This window comes from Seriola lalandi, unplaced genomic scaffold (assembly GCF_002814215.2).
Source record: "Seriola lalandi dorsalis isolate HSWRI2012SDOR001 ecotype SW California unplaced genomic scaffold, Sedor1 jcf7180002054592, whole genome shotgun sequence".
Classification (NCBI taxonomy): Eukaryota; Metazoa; Chordata; class Actinopteri; order Carangiformes; family Carangidae; genus Seriola; species Seriola lalandi.
In genome coordinates this window covers 206354-227114 of record NW_019525145.1, presented here as the reverse complement: position 1 = coordinate 227114, position 20761 = coordinate 206354, and the positions used below count along the sequence as shown (strand labels likewise).

The 20761-nt window shown below is 42.8% G+C and overlaps 1 protein-coding gene across 1 annotated transcript; it reads right to left on the bottom strand.

Moving 5' to 3' along the window:
* Positions 1–1439: 1439 nt before the first annotated feature.
* On the bottom strand, positions 1440–20755 carry arl10 (ADP-ribosylation factor-like 10). Its single transcript, XM_023419238.2, has 4 exons — positions 20529–20755; positions 13614–13797; positions 6419–6594; positions 1440–3724 (listed from the first exon to the last, which is right to left on the bottom strand). Exons 1-4 carry the CDS (start codon positions 20664–20666, stop codon positions 3551–3553), a joined length of 672 nt encoding a protein of 223 aa, XP_023275006.1. The 5' UTR covers positions 20667–20755; the 3' UTR covers positions 1440–3550.
* Positions 20756–20761: the final 6 nt, after the last annotated feature.

Genomic DNA, 20761 nt, shown 5'->3' with positions numbered 1-20761 from the left:
GATTTGAACACATGAATACGTCAAACTGTTTCCTCAGAAAGTCGTGCAGAAACTCATGGCGTCCTCCATTGTGTAATATTACAAACGCTATTTAATTACGTTTAACAAGCCATTTACTATTGTATGTGATATATTTACATTCTTAATATATGAATGAAGTTGCCAACATCAAAAGTTTTTTGCAAAGATGTTTGTAATAACTGATACTAACATGATTGATTATTGATGTGATGATTTTACTGCGGGCGGCCATATTGTTTTCTGTTGTTTTCAGCATTATTCTGTGTAGTTTGTTCCTTAATTGTACCTTCAACGTTGTTTTTGTCACTAGAACATGTATGAAAGTGACATCCAGCTTTACGGATTTACTCATGTGACCCTGTTGAGATTGTTGCCATGGCTGCAGGTTATCAGTATGGAAACACAAAGCAGGGAATACGACACATAAGTGAGAACACATTTTTTCGTTTTTACACAACAACCTTCAAACAAGACTTAATATACACCACAGCGCCTGCAGCACCAACTGTCTTGAGTCAAAGTGATTTGTTTTCCTTAAGGATGTTCAATTCAGCGCGACAGAATGTTTTATTTAGACAAAGGATCCGGTTAAAATGACATTTTAGTGCCGACACCTGAACCGGAGCCGCAGCTGGGGACAAAACCGGGACAGTTAGGAAACCAAACGCAGCTGCAGCGTTGGAGCTCAGATGAAAATCAGTAAATGTGAGGATGCATGTTGTTGTGATGAGGAGCTCTGGTGGAGAACGTCCATTGAAGAAACCTCCAGTGCACATATCTGATAAACAAGCTGAAAAACATTGATCTAAAAATGAAATGACTTGGCTTGTTTGGGTTATTAACTGACTAATGAATCAACACTCTCAGACCCAGTTTGTGTAGATATGAGCTCGATCTGCAAGTTAAAATCACATATAACACCACTCCTGTTATTTATTTACTCAAATATCTAAGTGATTTATTACATGTTGGCATCTCAAAACGAATCTGACGCATCTGAACACTTTAATTTGTGAACACAGATGTTGCTTTAAGCTAATGAGCATGTCAGTGCTTATAATCATAATCTTTAATTCCAGCTTCAGATGAAGGTGACGAGCTGTGAGTTGTCACAAACTTCCTGTTTGACCAGTTGTGGTACTTTGCCCGACGAAACAAGGTCAGGCAGCTACAGAGGATATATAGATTTTATCTTTGTGTTTGCATTGACGTGCCCAGGCGGCGGGCGCAGGAGGGGAAGACTCAACTTGTGGAGGACACTGTATAGATCCCTCCCGTGTTGTTTCTCAGTGGCTCCAGATCATTTTGTCTACATAGGTCGAGTACACAACTGTGTTTATTGGCAGGTTTTCTTTCTCCACTTGTACTTTGGTTGATTTCTGTTGTTTTAAGAAAAAAAAACACATCAAGACTTAATCCAAAATTGCAGCTGAAGTTTTAAAAGAGAACATAAAAACATGAAGACATGCTTGAATTCACATCCAGCAGTTCCCTTTACACAACACAGGAAAAAAAAAAAAAACATACAGCAGTCAACTAAAATCTTACTTGCTGTGAAAACATTTTCTGCAGAGCCACGCCACATCAAAAGGAATAAAACTTCACATTCATTACAAGATTGTGCGTCAAAAGCAAACATGGCTGCACACAGGCGGCGATAGAATAATCAAGAGTCAAGCCAACTGCAGTTTATCTTTACAAGTAGCTTCAGAGTCAAACACTCAGCAGTCACATCTGCACTGAGACATTCAAGGATGTGTGTTTTTCTGGATACTGGTACATTCTGCACAGCTGTGGAGCAAACAGGACTCGGAGCGTGTTGGGCTTAAAAAGGATGTGAAATCCAAATTGTGCGCAAATCCTTAAGCAAACAGAGATGGAGTGACGAATTTGGCTGATCTCATCTTCGCTTAATGCTTTTTTTTTCTGACTGAATAATGAGTAAAAACATTAAAGGATGAAGCTGATGATAGTCTGTATTTTTCTCATTGTCAACATTTCCCACGAAAAAGACCAAAACCAACAATTAATCGATCCTACGAACGAGTATTATCTGTGTAGCTCCATTGTCGTCCAAAAAACGATCAGTGAGTCACACTGTCGTGGGTGGGTGACATGTTGCTTCGTTATTATAAACACACACACACACACACTGAAGTTTATTTTGACTCAGTCCCACACACACACACACACACACACACACACACACACACACCACGCACATCCTGCTGCCCCAAATACTTACTAGAGCATTTAATGTGTATTAATCCACTGCTGAAAATAGTCCCCAAAAATGCACTAGTAAAAACTTAAAAAATAAAATATATTTCTGAGCTGTTTTCAAAGATTTACATCTTTTTTGGTTTTGGTCTTTTCGTGGGATTTGCTGATGAGAAGAAAAACAGAATAACACCGACCTCATCCTACACATCTGCTACCCAGTGGATGCACATCAAGTGTTTGTTGAGTACATCGTCGGCTTCATTCGTGCCGTGTGAAATATGGCCTTAGGAGCTTTAGCAAGTGATTCAGGGACAGTTTTTCTTGTTGTTCGGACTACATGTTAAATGTCACGATGAAAACAGTCTGGACTGACTTGATCCAGAAACTATACTCACAGAGAGGTTGTGGTTTCAGACACTGAATCTTAAAATGCTCTCAAGCTGTCGTGAAGAAACCTGACAAGAGTTGTGAGAGGAGAAATAACTCTGCTTTTTAAAATGTCAGGGGGAGTCCCTTTAAATCCCCCTCACAAAATTCCCCTAGATCTCAGAAAAGCCTCCGTGCAGAGGTCGGCGAGTATCTATTAAACCGAGTCGCTGAAATTCACGGAGCTGGTGCAGTGTCGGTCCCCGGGGGCCTCCAACCTGGCAACGCTGAGTGTTGCCTGTTCTGCTCTGCTGACTCTCGGAAAACAGCAAACCAAAGAAAATCTGTGTATGCGTCTACAATCTTTGACATATTTCAGTTCACATCTTCTATACAGTGTAATCTACATGCTTAAATAAACCTGTAACAGGTTGACATTAAGACTAGTTCGAAGTCTGAGTCGTCGGCAGGAGGCGAACTCTGTGGTTCTGAGTCACAGGTCTGTGATTAAAACCCTCGTCCTCCTCACTCGCCACCTCCTCTTCTCCGGCGAGGGTGACGAGACGAGTTGGAGGAAAAGTGTAATGAAGGAGGAGGAAGAGATGAGGTAGTTTGAACAGAAGGAGGAAAAGGAGGAGGTACTTGAAGGCATCTTCCCATCTTCTCAATCTCATCTTCTTCAATAAGAAAAAAAACCCTCTGCCTCTGTCTCGAAGGCCTTTATCACCTCCTCCTCCTCTTCCTCCTCCTCCTCCTCTGCCTCAAATAAGCCAAAGCTTATATAAGGAAGAGGAGGAGGAGGAAGAGGAGGATGTCCTTAAGCCATCCCTTTGTTTCTGTGCCTCCATCTCCTCCTCTTCTTCCCTGTGTGTGTGTGTGTGTATGTGTGTGTGTGTGTATGTGTGTGTGTGTGTGTGTGTGTGGAGGGGGGGGGCTGAAATCAGACGAGCTGGAGCAGGAGGTCCTGGATGTTGTCCAGGCCCTGGTGGGAGTTCCTCAGGGCTCCATCCGAACCCAGCTGGGCGGCCAAGAGGAACATCTTCCTGTCCTCGGTCACAGAGCCCAGAGACAAGGCGTCATGTAGCTCCGACACACTGACAGCGTTGGGTTTATCCTGTGAAGAGCGTGAAACCAGTTAAAACCCTGTTTGACAAGAAATCTACATTTTTTAAATAAACTATATTTCAGATGAGTTTCTATCAAAGTCAAATCTGTTCAACATCTTAGTTAGTTTGGTAGCATCAACAGCTGACCATGCTAACAAACAGAGGCTGTGTTCATCATGTTTTAACAGTTTGGTGGAGATGATTTTGTTGCTAACAGCTAACAGCTAACAAAGCTAGCAATAAACACCCCTCTCCTCAGCACTGTTTGCGTTTGCCGTTCAAGGCTAAAATAAGCTAACGTGGTTGTGTGCGACAAATGTGAAACTCAGCAGAAGCTGTGTTTAGCTTTACTATTGCAAATTTGAGTGTTGTGGCAAAAATATGGTTAACACAGCTTTTGTTTATTGCTAGGTTGGTTTCCTACATCAACTAGCTAACAAATGCTAGCAGTTAGCTGTACTAGCAACAAACAGACGCAACATGCAGCCATATTTTGGTAAAAAATACTCTTAAAAATTTTCTAATAATAATATATCACAGAAATTGTGACACTATAACACAGATTTACCACAAACTGCACTTTCTAGGATAAATACCACACAAGTATCTGTGTAATACGGGAATTTACTACATAAGCACGTGGTATAGTACCACAGGATGTATAGTACAATACCACAGAACGTACGGTACAGTACCCAAACGCCTGAGATACAATCCTGTGGTAAACGTCCCAAAATATCACACCAGCCACTGAGTACCACAGTAATTTACCAGAGGAGCATGTGGTACAGAACCACAGGAACACGAGGGCCTCGTACCACACAAATTGCATGGTTTCTGCCAGAGGACATGTTTGTAAAGGACGTACTTGTCTCGGTGGCTTTGGCCATCAAGGAAAGACCTTATGTTACTTGATATCTGACAATACCAACAAATGTATTCAACCTGATGAAGCGGACTTGGCTTTGTAAGTAAGAATGTAATTATCATTAACTTGCGTAATACTTCACGGCGTGTCATTGCAAATAACCACATGTCACATTTTCTAACGGTGAATGTCTCGGTTCTGATAAAAACTCATATGCGAAGACAGTGAAGTTAATGCCGCCCTCCTACACAAACCATTCAACCCAGGCTTGAGTCTATAGATGTCCGCCTCGTTTCTTCGCACCACATCTTTTCCAACACACAGGTTCTGCTTGGAAACATCCTTTGTGCTGTTTAAACAGAGCGAGTGCCGAGGCAGAGAACAAAGTAGTGGTGGGTGAGAGAGAGTATCGCTGTCAAAAAAAGAGCTCCTCCCACTGAAGACGTTGCTTCTTTTATTTTACCTGCATCATTTGCACAGGACAACAAAGGTTTTTTTTTACAGCTGAACGAAGGTGTTTTCCATAAACTAAGTAAAGTTGTGTTTTCACAAGATATTTGAAGAAGTGCAAACAGGCTTCAATTTTTCAGCATTTGGATTATCGAATTATCTCTTTGCACAGCTGCTGAGATATAAAACACTCGAGTGTTATGTTATATGCAAGTTAAAAAAATAATGAAGAAATCAAGAAAATGCCCTTAAACCCCCGAGGGTTCACACTGGTCATCCATCACGGCTTGTCTTCTCTCATTTCATTACTGTCACACGGTACAGCTCTGCTTTGAAAACTACTCGCCTGATCTCACATTCACCAAGGAGGAAGTTATGTTTTCATTCTTCATGTGTCTTTTAGAAAACCTCCAAGACCGTACTTAGAGTAAAATATTGCATTTGTGTCGAGCATTTTGACGTTCTCATGTCAAAGCTCAGCAGTTGAACCTGAGAGACGATCTGGATTACAAATCTTATAGGCAATAAGTTTAAAAATGCACCAGTCCCTCTTTCATCTCGCTGGGAGACTTCCTGTTTGATGTTCCCAGTTTCCTTATTAATCTTCAAGATGAAAGCAGTGAAGGGAGAGTGTGTTAATTTCACACCTGTAGTGGTTTAAAGCACCTCTTGATTTGGATGGTTTAACCATGATATACTTCAGAATTACCTTCACGCTGCACCTGCTCTGTACAGAACATTTCGATATTCATCTTGAACTGAAGCGATTTTTATTACGAATGAAGCATTGAGGTTTATTTTTTTTATCTCAGAGCAGGAGGATGAAAGCTGCGTCGCTCTGACAGCACGCGTGACAAATATTCCCTCTTCCCTCGAAGGGTCATGTATAATTTCACAAGTGCCGGGCAGAGTGAAGAAATACGAGCCGAGGAGGTAATGTGGAAATGTTTATTTCAGGAGTGCGATGGATCATCATCGCTGGATAAATGAAGAGGGAATGACGTCGTATCCGCTCACTCCAATAAGTCATTTTGTCCACATTTACTTTTATTTTTAGCCTAATTTAATTTTTTTTTTTTAGTGTTAACTCGAGGGATTTTAACCAGAATACCAGTGTGATGGCTTTTACATGAGCATCCTGTTGCTGTTCCCTTTTCTATTTTCACTAATATTGAGCTCCAGTTCATCCACAGGAACATTTCCGCCTTGTAGTTTTAAACACATGCTCTAAAGTTTTACATTTTTGATGTATTTGTCTAAATGTTCAAGGCAGCCATTGATTTCCATTCATTTCTGCAAAGTATAAAGATTAATTTAATTATCATTGTGTGTTAGTTAAAATTGTGGGTGCGGCCCTTTAAGAAGAGATAAACAGGTGGTTTACCTGCTTGTTTCCTAGGATGACCACGGGCATCTGCGGCCCCACCCTCAGGAGGCGGTGCAGTTCATCCTTCGCCATTGGGAGGCGGCTCCTGTCAGCGGAGTCCACCACATACACCAGAACGTGAGTCCTCCTCATGTAGTCGGACCAGTAGCGCCGCAGGTCCTCGCCGCCGCCAACTGCAGCACACGAAACACAAACATTCATATTACATATACATATTCTCACACCTTTCCCTGTTTCACTTGTACGGCCTCCTCTAACAAGCTATTCTGGAGTTTTTTAGGGGTTTATTTGGCTTTAATTTATACATTTCAAATCATCTTAATTTGCATGTGTGTGTGTGTGTGATTTCTGTTTGTACAACTTAAATTAATCTCCATATGCCTTTCGGCTTCTGAAATGAATCTGGATGGTATCTGTGGTGAAATATTCTGAACTCAAGGTCTACTTGCTTGCCTTTTTACGAAACTTTCTCTCAGTCCTTCTTAACGAACCGATTCAAAACATGGAATTTCATTCTTAATAAACGGTCGTTTCTGATCATGTGACCAATTCAAAATTACATATGTAAGTTACATTCCATCCTCTGAAGAAGATCATGGGATATGGTCGAAAGCTTTTCTTTTTTTTTTTTTTTTTAAATCACAGGTACTGTATGTGTTCCCGAGATTATGACTGAATCTCAGCGCACAAAAATAAAAACAACCCACATACTCTCAACACTAACACTGAATTTATGAATTTAATTGGTCAGGCAACCTTCATCAGGTATTTCAGGGTGAAATTTAATTTAACATTTTAAATTCAAAATGTTGACAGCGTGTGGGAGTTGATTTTATTCTGTTTTGTACTATTTCACAGCCTGTATTCAGAAACTGAGCCTTAAAACCAGCCGTCAGGACTTCCTGTAACTTTGTGATGTCACAACAAAGCAGTCACCAAGCCCCGCCCACCTGGACCCACCATCCAAACCTTGCAGGATTTGGTTTCTCTGAGTGTTTACCTGAAATCTGAATCATTTAAAAGACAGTCAGTCACCGACCTGTTGTTACTAGAGCTCCAGAGAGAAGCCTGGAAATGAGATGTCAAACTACACTGAGATGGTTTTTTGGTTCTTAAAACCACAAATATATCTTCTTATGGATCAACACTTCAAAATAAAACACTGGAGAAGAGGAAAATATGGAGCTTTAATTTGTGTTCAGCACTAAAATCTGGTTTTCCATTGTTTGGAGAAAAATCTAAATCTTTAAAGATCGTAAGAAAAGTCTCGTCAGTCTTTTGTGACATAGCAGTTGTTTTACATTGGGGGGTTTTCCATAATTAAATGAGGCTGTAATGAGAAGGGAGTGGCCTGTTATTTAACTATAACATCCCGAGGGGTCTGTCTACCCAAAGTGTAAGATTTATATATTTAAGTGTAGAGCAGCAGAACCAACAGGGCGCTCAGAGTCAAACGGGATCCAAAGAAATGTTCTTTTATTGATCGACACTGAGAAACTGCGGCTGCAAGGTCAGCTACAGAAAACCAGCCACACGGCCCTGACTGATCGCCTCGCTCGAGGCGGTTAGCAGATGTTTTTCTGCCACTTTCCTTTGTGTTGCAGTGAAAAGAAGAAGAGAAGGCTTTAACATAAATCAGGACGATAAGCTGAATTGTAGATAAACTGTTGGCATTCCTGCTTTCAACAAATTGGTCACAGATTAATTTCAGATGTGCACCGGACTAATCTAGTTTTCACTGAGGGATGAAATAGGCTGAGACGACGCGGCCGTTATTTATCTCCACGTTCCCCTGCTGGGGAAATTGTTTGGATTCATTTTTTTTCCCATCTAGTTGCCTCCAGACGTGAGACGTCAGAGAAGCTCTGAGCAAAATACAACCGAGAAGCTGCTTTTTCTTTTCTTTTAATACAATTTGTTCAGTTTCCTCGCCGTCTTTGAACTTTATTTTTGCTCTTTCGTTTCCGTCCGTTACTCAGAGGCTCTTGTTATTCTTCAGCATCGGGGCGTTTTTGATTTATTTTCTGTTTTCCTCCTTTTCTTAGAGCGTCTTCTCCTCTTTCTTTCCTCCATTTGTTTTTCTTCTCTTGTGCTCGGAGGCCTTATTCTTACATTTCTGGATTAAAATCGAGGACATGTTTTATTTTGGCCTTTTGGAAAGATAGGTGTCTGTGCGCACATGATTCATTGATTTGTTTGGTCTCATATAAATGTACAGTACTGCAGCCTCCATGTTTAAAAACACGGAGGAGTCAGAGCTCAGAGCGAGTGGGTGTTGGAGGACGGTGTTCACACAGATCATTATCTGTCCAGCTCTGTGGACCGGTGGTTGACTCAGTCACTTAACTGGCTGATTTACTGTGATAGAAAAAGGCATCACATGGTCACGGGGACAGAGTTGTTAATATATATTCAGTCCCCAGCTTCAGTGGAGGGAAAGTTTCACAGTATACGAAGGGTTTCACATCCCATGATTCCCATGATGAGCAGGTATGACTTCAGGTCCTCGCCACCGCCGCCTCCGAACTCAGCGTGGCGCGGCGAGAATTCATTAGTGCCGGACTTAATGGAGAATGTTGCTAGGAAACTGGGCAGTGATATACCTTCGGTTGATGTGATGTGGCAGCAGTAAATAACTGTTTACGTGATGAGGTGCGGAGCGGCGGACCTGACGCTCGGCGGCAGGAGCAGCTTGTGTTTCTCAGCGGGACCCGTCGTCCTGCTGCTCCACGGGCCGCCTCATTAGACGCACACCCACATTTGCACACACAGCAGACACTGAGTCACACAGGGGTGATATTTTCCTCAGTGACGATGATGGAGGTGTCACTTTCTTTTTCCCCGCAGGAGATTGTGGCTGCACTCTGAGCAGCGACACAAGCCGCAGCTGCTGGTTTAAACCGGTTTCGCAGCCAAAGTCCAACTAAATTCCACTTTGACCCCAAGACATGGATCCAGTGTTGTGGCGAAGTCTGTTTCTTTATGGATTTGTTTGCTTTTGCCCCTCGGCACTCCCTGCATGACGCTGCCACTTGACTTCTCACCTCAAACCTTATTTTTTTTAAAAAGCTGTTATCCAGAGGCAGTTTCTATCTTCAAAGGTATTTTTGTGATCTCACATTGAAACGTTTAAAATCCAGTATTTCCACGGACTGGAACCAGTGTTACATTTCACGCTCTGGAGTTCTCGAGGGTCCGCCAGGGTCTGCGTGACGTAAATTTCTAGGTTTAGTTTGCTTTCACACAGAGAAAAATTCAAGTGAACCAAAATGCATCATCACAAACCGGGGTGAGAACGTTCTCTCCTCTGATTGGTCAGATTGTCTGGAGTAGGAAAGTAAATGCAGGAAGAAGGTTGTGGGAACCGTCGAGCTCAGACTTGTGAGTTCACCTGGTCGTGGGGGTCCGCTCGAACCGCTCCGTCTCTTTCTCTGTCTGCACCTGAGGGAGATTACTGTTCTCACACCTGCCCGAACGAATCGTACCAAGGGGGGAAAATGAACCAGGGTTGAGTTTAACCAGGCTGAATAGTGCAGGTGTGAAAACACCCTGAGACAGCAGGTTACTACACAAGTAGTCGCTTTCCGGTGCCCTTGCTAGAGATTTGTCCACTGCACAGACTACAGTGTTGGAAACTCCCACAATGACGAGAGAGCATCTGTAAAGGATGTCCACATCAGGGGGTAGCAGGTAATGTACGAGGCTGCGCAGGAAACAGCGCATGGATGGATGGATGGATGTCAGATGCAAGCAGCATGAATGAAAGCGGAGAACCGTACAGGCTGGAGGTGGAGGTGTAAAGCACCGGAAGCAGACGCCACTGAGACACATATTAGACCAAATATGTTAGACTTCTAAGTGTGGTGTCGATGGACTGTTGTCCCACAATGCACCTCACAAGCAGCTTCTCACAGCTGGGGATGTTGCTGCAGCAGCAGAAACAAACACACACATTTTAAAAGAATAAAACATTTTGAGACACAGTACTAAAGCTGCAGTTTGATTCATGCTGATAATTTTCACTGTTTAATGAGCAATTACTTCAATTTCTTGAATATGAACTGCGACAGTAGATACTTTGGGTGTGTTATTTTTCCAAAAAGAAGAGAAAAAAATGAACTTATTGATGTTTAGTTTGAATCTTACAAAGAAAAAAGGAGGTAAAACATGAAAATCATTTTTTAAGAAATACTGTTTGCACCCAACACTCTCTAACAGGAGTTTCATAATTTCATGTTTTTATACATGGAGACTTCTGCATAATCAGCAGCTCATTTGCATTTGTCTCCAGGCTCTTTACTCTAAACACAACTTTTTCATTCACAGGAAGATAAAAACCTGAGTGAAAGTAGGTTGAAACTGATCTGCTCCTGAAGAAAAACTGAACACAATAAACATTTAGTATATGAGGATATACAGGGGCTGTTTCTTTAATGCTCTCAACACCAGAGCTGATGGACTTCCTCAAACCAAGAGGAAAACTAGCACATACTGTACTGACACAAGCGTGTTTACCAAAGAGGAAAGAACCACACGCACAGTTTGTACATGTTAGAAACTTCCTCCTGATTCTGAGTTGCACTTCCCTTTAGCACAAACCCAAGAGCCTAAAAACGCTTCTCTAACGGATCTGATCTGTATCTTTTCATGTGGAGTTTAAAGGCTTTTAAGCTGGATTTTCCCCACGGACTTCCTAAAGAGAAACTCGTCAGTCCTCGTGCACTGTACGGCCTCTGAGTCTGCACTGAGCTGTCTACACGCCTGTGCGTCAATGTCACCGAGACAAAGACTCCAGCGATCTCCGTGTTCAGATCGTGAATGAATCAGCCGCTGAACGTGACACGTTCCCCCGAATGCGTCCGCAGGAACTCGCTCTGAAGGCCGGCTGCAGTTCCACATCTCACACTCAGGACTCAGAGTGAATGAAGCGCAAAGTCATGTGTGTTATTTTTAGTGCAGCGCTGTGGCTTTCAGACGAATGATAATCAGGAGGATTTATGTGTTTGTAGATGTAACACAGCCTACCTGGACCTATCTGCCATTCTGGTTTGATTTGTTCGTTCGAGGTCACAGTTGCAGTTAAAGTTTAAGTGTTCACTTCCATGATCCCAAAAAAACTGCTGTTGAAGTTTCCCCCAATCAATGAACAAATAAGGACGATACAGAAAGTGCTGGCAGTGATGGATGCAGCAGCTGCAACTGAAACTGTGATCAACTTCTGAACAACAACCAAACACACTCGTCCTTTATGTTCTCTACAGATTTTTAATCAATTACAGCCCAAAATTTTGATCCAGATAGAAATATGGTCGACGGCTATTTGACAGATTTTCATGGTTCCCAACCAACTAGACCCCAAACAGTTCAAACTTTTCCACTTGTCAAGCGGTTGAGTTCATGACCGAAAGCTACCGGTCAAATTCCTGCCAGCCTCAGTTGTACTTTAAATACATTGATTTTCAAGATCTGAATACTTCCTCGGGTGCTGATCAACACACTCCTGTGGTGCTGTAAAACGTTGTTATCTATCTCGATTTCTATGCTATCTCCATGCTTCTTCTTCCATCTGCTGAATGTCGTTCGTGTAATCGTCATTAGGCGGTTTTCGCTCGTTTGCTTCACATCTGTGATTGTGCGAGTTGAACAACCGAGTCATTTGTTCCCCGAGTCTGTCCTTCAGGCATCGCTACTGCCCTATGCTTTCCGCAGAGTTACCAGGGTACATATGTTGCCTGTGGGGCGGCTCTGTGGAGGTAATTTCAAGCCAAAACTTCACAAACAAACAGAGCATTTATTGCAAATGCCCCACAATTCACTAACACAGTGTGGTTTTAATACACGAAACATCATTGACATACTAATGAATTTTGTTTTTCAAATACAAAATGTACCTATCAACGAAATACACAACATATTTCTAATGCATCATGCTTCAGAAGAAAATACAGCATGAACAAAAAAATTTCACATGATCTTTCACACAATTTTCCTAAAAGAAAACCACAGTTCCTCTAATGACCTAATAATGATATCATCCCCATAGACTCCCATAAAATATCCAACTTTACAGCAGAAATAAACATGTTTACAGCCTGGTATAAAAACAGTTTTGGCCACTATAACTAATGTCTTCCTTCATGACAACTGTACGGGGGTGAATTTTTATAAATTAAACTCTGTTTTAATTGTATTAAGGCTTAAAGTTCTGCATAATTAGCCAGTAAATGAATTAGCCTTGGGTTAGCCTTCGAGCAAGACGCCTAGCTGTGCTAACGATGCTAACAGGTTATTAAACCAACCTGCACTGAAGTCTTGGTTCCAACCGCGACCCACCTCTTTGCCCATATTTGGATTAGCTGGGAGTTAGAGGCGGAGTAAGGCGCTGCCAAGATGGCGACGGCAGAGCAGCTCAATCTGAAACCTGTGGGTGACGTCACGGAGGCTACGTCCATCTTTATATAAGTTTAGGAGGTCGGTTAGCTCACCTCCCAGCCTCCTGCAAAACCACTGAGAGTGACTTCAGAGACTAATACCATTTATTATAAAGGACTGTTCCCTCACTGGGCCATGGAGCCACTGGGTCATATGACATGAAATCTATTGAAAAAACAAAGTCATACTTATGTAAGAAATATGAATAAACAGAACAAGTACTAATGTAGAATAGAAGAGTGATGTGTCCTCTTTGGGCCATGTGATTACATATTTTAGAATAAACCACGAACTGCTCGGTCATATGAAAACCATTGAAAAAAAAAAATTTATGGAAGAAATGTAGAATAAAGAGCGATGTGTCTTTATGAGACCGTGTAATTACAGATTACACATTATACTGTGAACCACTCCGTCACATGAAAGCCATTGAAAAAAGAATATATTAGTAAATTGTACTATTACAACTATAAATGATCATTTTTAATAGATTCCACGTCATGTGACCCATACAAGGTGAATGTGTAATAATGTAAACAAGCTAACAAGCTAACCTGCTAAATGACGTTGTGCGGACTCTCTCAGACATGTCCGTGGCGTTGTCGGCTACCATGCGTGTTTAATGAAACAAATGGCCGACTGTACTGAACAGAGAGGTAAAAAGCTCTTTCCATTTCCCCACTTCATGCTGTCTGATAAAACCCAAGACTCCACACAGTGCCTGCAGTGTTTGATACGGAGGGATAAAAGGGAGTCTTACTCTCCAGGAAGTCCAGCTGACAGGCGGGGGCGTTCAGGCTCATGAAGTTGAAGCCGCGGGTGGGTCGGCAGCGGCCCCTTTTGGCCGCCGGCTCCCCGGGGGTCAGACCCTGCAACATGCTGCTCTTCCCGGCGCCGTCCAGACCGAGGACCAGGACCTGGCGCTTTCCTCGCTCCTCCTCCTCCTGCGGGCAGATTACAGAGACGTTCAGAAATGTAGACTTGAGGCAAAAATTATTAACACATAATTTATTCAGCGCTAAATGAGGTTATTTGCTCACTTTCAAGACGAGCGGGGGTTTGGAGGTTTGCCTTAGGTTTACAAATAGAGTAAATTTACACGGTGTAAATGCTCCGTGCTCATTACACAGCCAACCAAATCTGAATATGAACACAGTGTCATAAGTGTTAGCACATAGAGCCATGCTGCGGGTCTCCAGGTCCTCCAATATAACCTACATCTACACCACAACTTCAGGTCCACTACATGGCCAAAAGTATGTGGACACCAACACATGACTTTTTAAACATCACATTCAAAAGCATGTTAGCCTCCACTCTGCTGGTTTGAGTTTTTCCACCAGACCTGCCACTTTTCTGTATTTCATATTATTGTAAACTGAACATCGGTGTATCCAATGGGACATCGTGGTCATCAAACTCCACTCTTTTTGTAGCTGGATGTAAACGTAAACATGAATGTCAAATGACTGACTGACTGAGTGAATGATCAAGTTACACGATTGGTCAACCGGCTGAGTGTTGGATCTTCCCTATTGGCCGTTCCTCTTTCAAAATGAATTGCCACACACAGTTACTATTAGGGGGAGTTTAAAGCTTGTAGTGTTAGCAACTTAGCATGTGTCGCTAGATTTAGAGACCAAAAAAGCACCGAGCATTTTCAACATTTCACATCAACATTTTGGATAAACTTTAGCTACTTCCCATAAAAGAGAGTCCCACACTGTGGTTATGGAATCAGGATTTTAGCAGCAGACAACAACAGAAACAGAAAAACATGTAAATGAGAACATTACTATTGTGAATTCAGCCGTATTAAAATACAGAAAGGAGGAGAGAAGCAAACGGATAAAGAGCTGAAACACTCGAATGCTAATACGTTGCTCTCCAGACATAAAATAGGTTTTGACCTCGTCTTGTTTTTAATTTTGCAGATTAAACTATTGAAAAATTGATTAATAAATGCAGATGAAACACCAATTAGCAAGTATCAACTTCATTATTGGCACCTCCGCAGACTGGATCATCAGTATGTATCAAACTGACTTCATCAGGCTGTTGGGACTTTGACCCTGGGTGTGTTCAAAAAGACACTTCATAATGTTCAGTAATATGAGTCAGCATCTGCAAACCTCTAGAGGTAAAACTCCTGATATCACACTTTAATAAAACACATCACTGAGCAGCATCATGATGACCCTGCTCTTTATTAAAGGGGGACCTATTATGCTTTTCTGAGTTTTACCTTTCTGTGTTATGTAGGTTTTTTGTACATGCAAATGTTCTCCAGAGTCACAAGGATCACAGTTTACACCAAAGGGAGAAACTCTGTCAGGGTAACAACCCAATATTCTCCTTTGTATGAAACGCCTCGTTGGGAGTCCAGCCATTACTTCCTGGTCCTATTGACGTCAATACCTCTGCTGGTGCCGCCCACCTGCAACCTGGACGCCCCCCTGCAAGCTTGGCACAACCCCCCCCCCAACATAACTAATTATAATGAAAAGTTTTCTTTAGTTTTGTAGCCAAAAAGCCGAAAAGACACCATGTTCTCAACTGCCTGTAGAAATCTGCTTCATTTTTAATGTGAGCCCGACTGCTTCTCTAGAGCGTTTCAGACAGAGGGTGAGTAGAGGACAGTAAAAGATGTACAGAAGAAGAAAAATAAAGTCTTTTCAGAACATTAAAGCATGTAAATCTCATTTAGTAGACACCAAGAATGAAATGATTAACACTGAAAACGGCCATGATAGGTCCTCTTTAAAAGGACCTGCAGAGTGCTTGCGTTTCTCTGAGGAAAGACTGACAGTCGGTAAAGGTTAGCAACCGGATTGAAAACCATCCGTGCTCTCTCTGCGCCCGCGAGGCGCCGGGAACCCTCGGTCCCCCGGAGATCCCACGCACGTCAGTCATCTTCCTTTTTAAAAGTCACACAAGGTTAGTCTTTATTCATGCCGTGTTGCACACGTGCAAAGTTGATTAGCAATTCCTATCAGCCCTTTCAGAGCCGAGACGCGTCGGTTTCAGCATCTTTATTAAAAAATATCACTTAACTTCACTTTGCTGATGGTCGATCGGACCTTAAAGATGAATTTATTTCATTTTCATAATTACACCTTCAGAATCAGCTCTAATTTGATCCCCCGACAGATAAGACTACACCACAGTGTCGGGTAGAGGTCGCAGGATGGAGTTACGGAGATGTTTTTGTGATGAATTGAATGAATCTGGACGTGTTTCTTGCAGAAGTCGCTGACTGGTGTTGCTGAGCGAACGCAGCGGCAGATCAACATGGTTGCTTAGACAGCTCTGTGTATTTCTGGCTGATGCAGCTCACTGGGAGACAAAACCTCAAACCCTGAGAGTGTTGAAGCCTCGCCGCGGCTGCTGAGGCTGCAGAGCCCGAGCTGCTGCTTCTTGTAGCTTTATCAGCATGGATTTTGTGCAAAGTGATCAATTCTTCCACAGAGTACCTGCTCTCTGCTCCTGTCGTCTGATTGGAGCTCACCTGGCCCCAGGATTTACACAGGAGACGTTAATCAAAAGCTTTTAGAGCAAACGAAAAACCTTCCACGCTGATTATTCCTTTTGATTAACAAATGGATCTGACACTTTTTCAAATCAAACCTGAGCGCCGGCCGTTCATCTCCTGCTCCGTTTCTTCACAAGCATTTTTTCTTTCAGGTTTCAAACTCACTCAGTTCAGACTTTTCCCATAAACACAGTGATATTGTATTGATTTCTATTGTTTTTCTGCTCCACAGGGAGGGAAAGGAAAAGAGCTGCGGATCTGCACTGCTGGATCTGTCAGGGAGGGATTTAACGTCTTGCTCAAGGACGCTCGGCAACACAAAGGGCTTTATCACATGGAAGCTCTATAGCCAGCGATTTACTGAGGAGAGGAGGGAAACTGCGATCCTCTAATTCTGTCACGTATCATCACTCCCTCGTCTTCCAGGAATTCCTCTGTGATCAAATGTTGTGACTTCACGTCCGCACCGTCATTCGACATCAACTTGTTGCATTCAGCAGATGATGTTTACGTGGCGACAGTGATAGTGGCGGCATCGTCAGAGCAGGAGGGAGCGGAGTGCGGATCACCTTCGACATTTAATTACTGCTGATATGACTCACTAATTAAAGGCAATAAGGCAGAAAATTAATTGATTTTAATTTTGCAAAAAGGATTAATAAATGAATAAACCGTTGTACGTTCTGTATTGCTCACTTGTGTCGCCATATTTGAATTACTGTGTTGAGGTTTGGTGAAACGCCACAGACTGTATGTAAAAATGGACGTAGCCTCCGTGACGTCACGTTTCTGAGGAGCGGTTTCTGAAAGCATCAACTCACACATTTCTGATGTGTGTGTGTGTGTGTGTGTGTGTGTGTGTGTGTGTGTGTGTGTGTGTGTGTGTGTTGTTGTTGTTGTGTGTGTGTGTGTGTGTGTGTGTGTGTGTCATTTGAAACAATCATCATCTCCCTCTATGACCACTCAACCTAACAACAACAAAACACTCTATCTTATGATAACACCGCCTCATACTACGAGTACTAATGACATTTTATATCCAAGAGGTCAAAGGTCAACGTCACTGTGCCATATTAATGTTCTGCTAAAACACTTCTGGCCATTACTCAACGCTGTAACTCAGGAACAAAAGGAGAGATCGTGACCGTACTTCCTACAACTTGACCCAACACTTGTTGTTGAAAGCTTTTTTTTCTGTTTCATATTATTGATTTATATAAATACCATGGTTTGACCAGTGGCGTTGTCTTAAAGGTCCCATATAGTCTAAAGGTCTCTGTCCATGTGCAGTGTGATTATAGATCAGCTCTAGCTTCTATATTAATACTGTGAAAGTATCAAAGCCTCAGTCCACAGAGAAATGCACACAGCCTGTATTCAGAAACTGAGCCTTAAAACCAGCCGTCAGGACTTCTGGAACTTTGTGATGTCACAACAAAGCAGTCACCAAGCCCCGCCCACCTGGACCCACCGTCCAAACCTTTGCAGGATTTGGTTTCTTGCATGGTTTCTTTGGTGTTTTTACCTGAAATCTGCTGTATTTTTATTGGATCACTTAGAAAACAGTCAGCCAATCAGAAGAGAGGCTCAGAGCCTCCTCTCTTCTGATTGGCTCACTGACCTGTTGTTAGAGCTCGAGAGAGAAGCCTGAGAGAGGAGATGTAAAACTACACTGAGATGGTTTTTGGTTCTTAAAACCACAAACATATCTTCTTATGGATCAACACTTCAAATAAAACACAGGAGAAGTCCAATAAGTGCATGTATCCCCTCGTGTCTGGGTCTGCAGTTTGAATCCCTTGTGGGATGCGGCTGAATCTTCTTCTGCTGTGATTGTTTGTTGCTGTGTAAATGAGCAGGTGCATCCCTCCCGCCCACTGAAACCCCCTGAGGTCAAAAACACGCTGTTAGTCAACTCCCCTGCTCTCCGAAGCCGGGAAACATGATTACAATGCATCTCGTTGCACTTTGGCTCCCGGGATGAAAACATTTAAGTCCCCCTCTGCAGCAAGCTGCTGCCAGACACTGACAACATTATCCACCGCAGACAGACTGAGCCAGATAAAGCAGGCTAAGCCTATTACAGGCTGCTGCTGATTGAATCCAGGAAACAAGATTAGAGATATGCAAATAGATTTTATTAAGAGATTCAGTCTGCAGCTGTAGTGCTGCGTTCAAGAATCATTCATCAAGTCACCCAGCTGCTTCACTTCTGTCTGTCTCTGCAGGAATCTGACGGAGCAAACCTCGCATCACCTCAACTGCATCACGTCAAACGGAAACACACATCTGCTCATTCTCAGGCTTTGGAAACTTCACCACCAACATCATCCTCATCTTCTTTTTCTGTCTCTTTTCAACAGCAGCAATTAGAGTCGATTCATTGTTTAGTCAATTGGCAGCTTTTTTGATGAGGATTTGCACGTTACTATCTCAGCTTTGAGTCTTGGTTTTAATCACACTCAGGATATGAGCCCAGGTTTCTTCTGTCTTGGATTCCTTCACAATGCAGCGGCTCACAGCTTCACCTGGATGAACACAGTTTGATTCCTGGCTGTCTGAACCACTCAGCAGGATTCAGCTTCTTCATCTAATCACTGAGCCGCAGCACAGTTTATGATCTGCATCACTGAAATCAGACTTTCCTTTTGATTTCTCCGTGTCTGTCGATGATTGTTACATTATTTATCATCATATTTCTTTGCTTTACAGACCAGCCGCTCATTGATCTCCGATGGCTACCCAGAGGGACTTCTGGGTCTGAACCATTCAGGATTATGCTCCTTCTCGGAAACTGCGTTCCTCCAAGGGCTGTCAACAAGGCAGTCTCAGTCCAGACTGTTCTGGTCTGTGATTCTCCGATGGTGGAACTAGCAACTTAATGTGACCGGAACAGGGGGCATCTCTCTCCATCTTCAAGGATCTCTCGAAGACTCGAGTCTAACAGACACAATCAGACACAGACACAAACATGGCAGAGAAATTCTGAGAAAACCAGCATCAGGAGTTCACTCTCTGTTGTCTTTGGCTCCGTCCACACAACTCTAAAATTATGTTTTCAATCCAACACACCTGAAAACGCACGTCACATGATCATTCACGTACACTGAGCACGTGCTGGGCCGGTGTAAACAGGAAGCAGATCGTCTACAGGTCTCCGTTTTCCAGACGACAACACAAGCTCGGAGTTTTCAAAATAAAACGGGTTCAGCAGCGTTTCTGAAACTCTCAGTTTTCAGGGCTGGAAAACTGCGGCAGTGTGGACGGCAGGAGGAAACGCAGGAGAAGAGACGCGTTTTAAAACAAAATCGTTGAGTGTAAAGAATCGATTTGACGATTAATCAATTAACCAATCGTAACATAGAGATGGAGAACGGTTGGTCGGAGCCTTCACCATCCCCATCATTATCACCAACCTCTGTATCGTTATCACCATGACAACACAATCAAAACCCAAAACAATCTTCATCATTATTATGGTTTTCATCCTCACCATCAGTCATCAATACCATCATCATCATATTATACTTCGCCACCGTCGTCTGCTTATAACGTGCTCATAGTCAGTGACATCATCAAAACCATCATCACGTCATCTTCATCATCAGTGCCGTCCATACCATCATCATCATTACCATCAACCTCTTCATCATCTTTATATTTAGTGGCACATCTTCCTCTTTATGAGCGGTTTCACCGTCATCATCATCATCATCACAATGTACTTCTCTTCAATCAGTGTTACCTTCATCATCATCATCATCATCAGCATCATCACTATCATCACATCCTTCACACATCAGTTATTCATCAGCAGCAGCACCATCTTCCTCCTCCTCATTCTCTCCATTCACATCCTCTTATTTTGAAATATGATCAGCTCCAGCATCATCAAAATCATCTTCATCACCACCATCATCACCTCCATCATGACATCTTCACCACCTTCATCACCATCACCTCAGTTATAATCATCATAACTCAGCAGCTTTTCCCTCAGTCAGATGTAATGACAGCCTCTTAACCTCCTTCCGGTCTAAGTGAAACACCTGAGTATTAATGGAATAAAATAAAATACAATAAAAATAAAAAAATGGATGGAGGGGAGGGGAGGGGGGGTCAATTAGAAACATGCTGTCCCACCTCCTTGATCGTGCAGTATTCCGCCTGTGGGGACCATATTCGCCTCCTGTAGAAGTAGTTCAAGGCGATGAAGAGAGCGGAGCCCAGGGCAGCCACGGCGGCGGTCAGGGCGATGGAGATGTGCCGGAGGAGAACCATATGTGGAGCGCACCGAGCGGCGACTGGAGCCGGAGAGAGAGAGAGAGAGAGAGAGAGGGGGGAACCTGAGGGCGGAGGTGGAGGTGGAGGTGTGT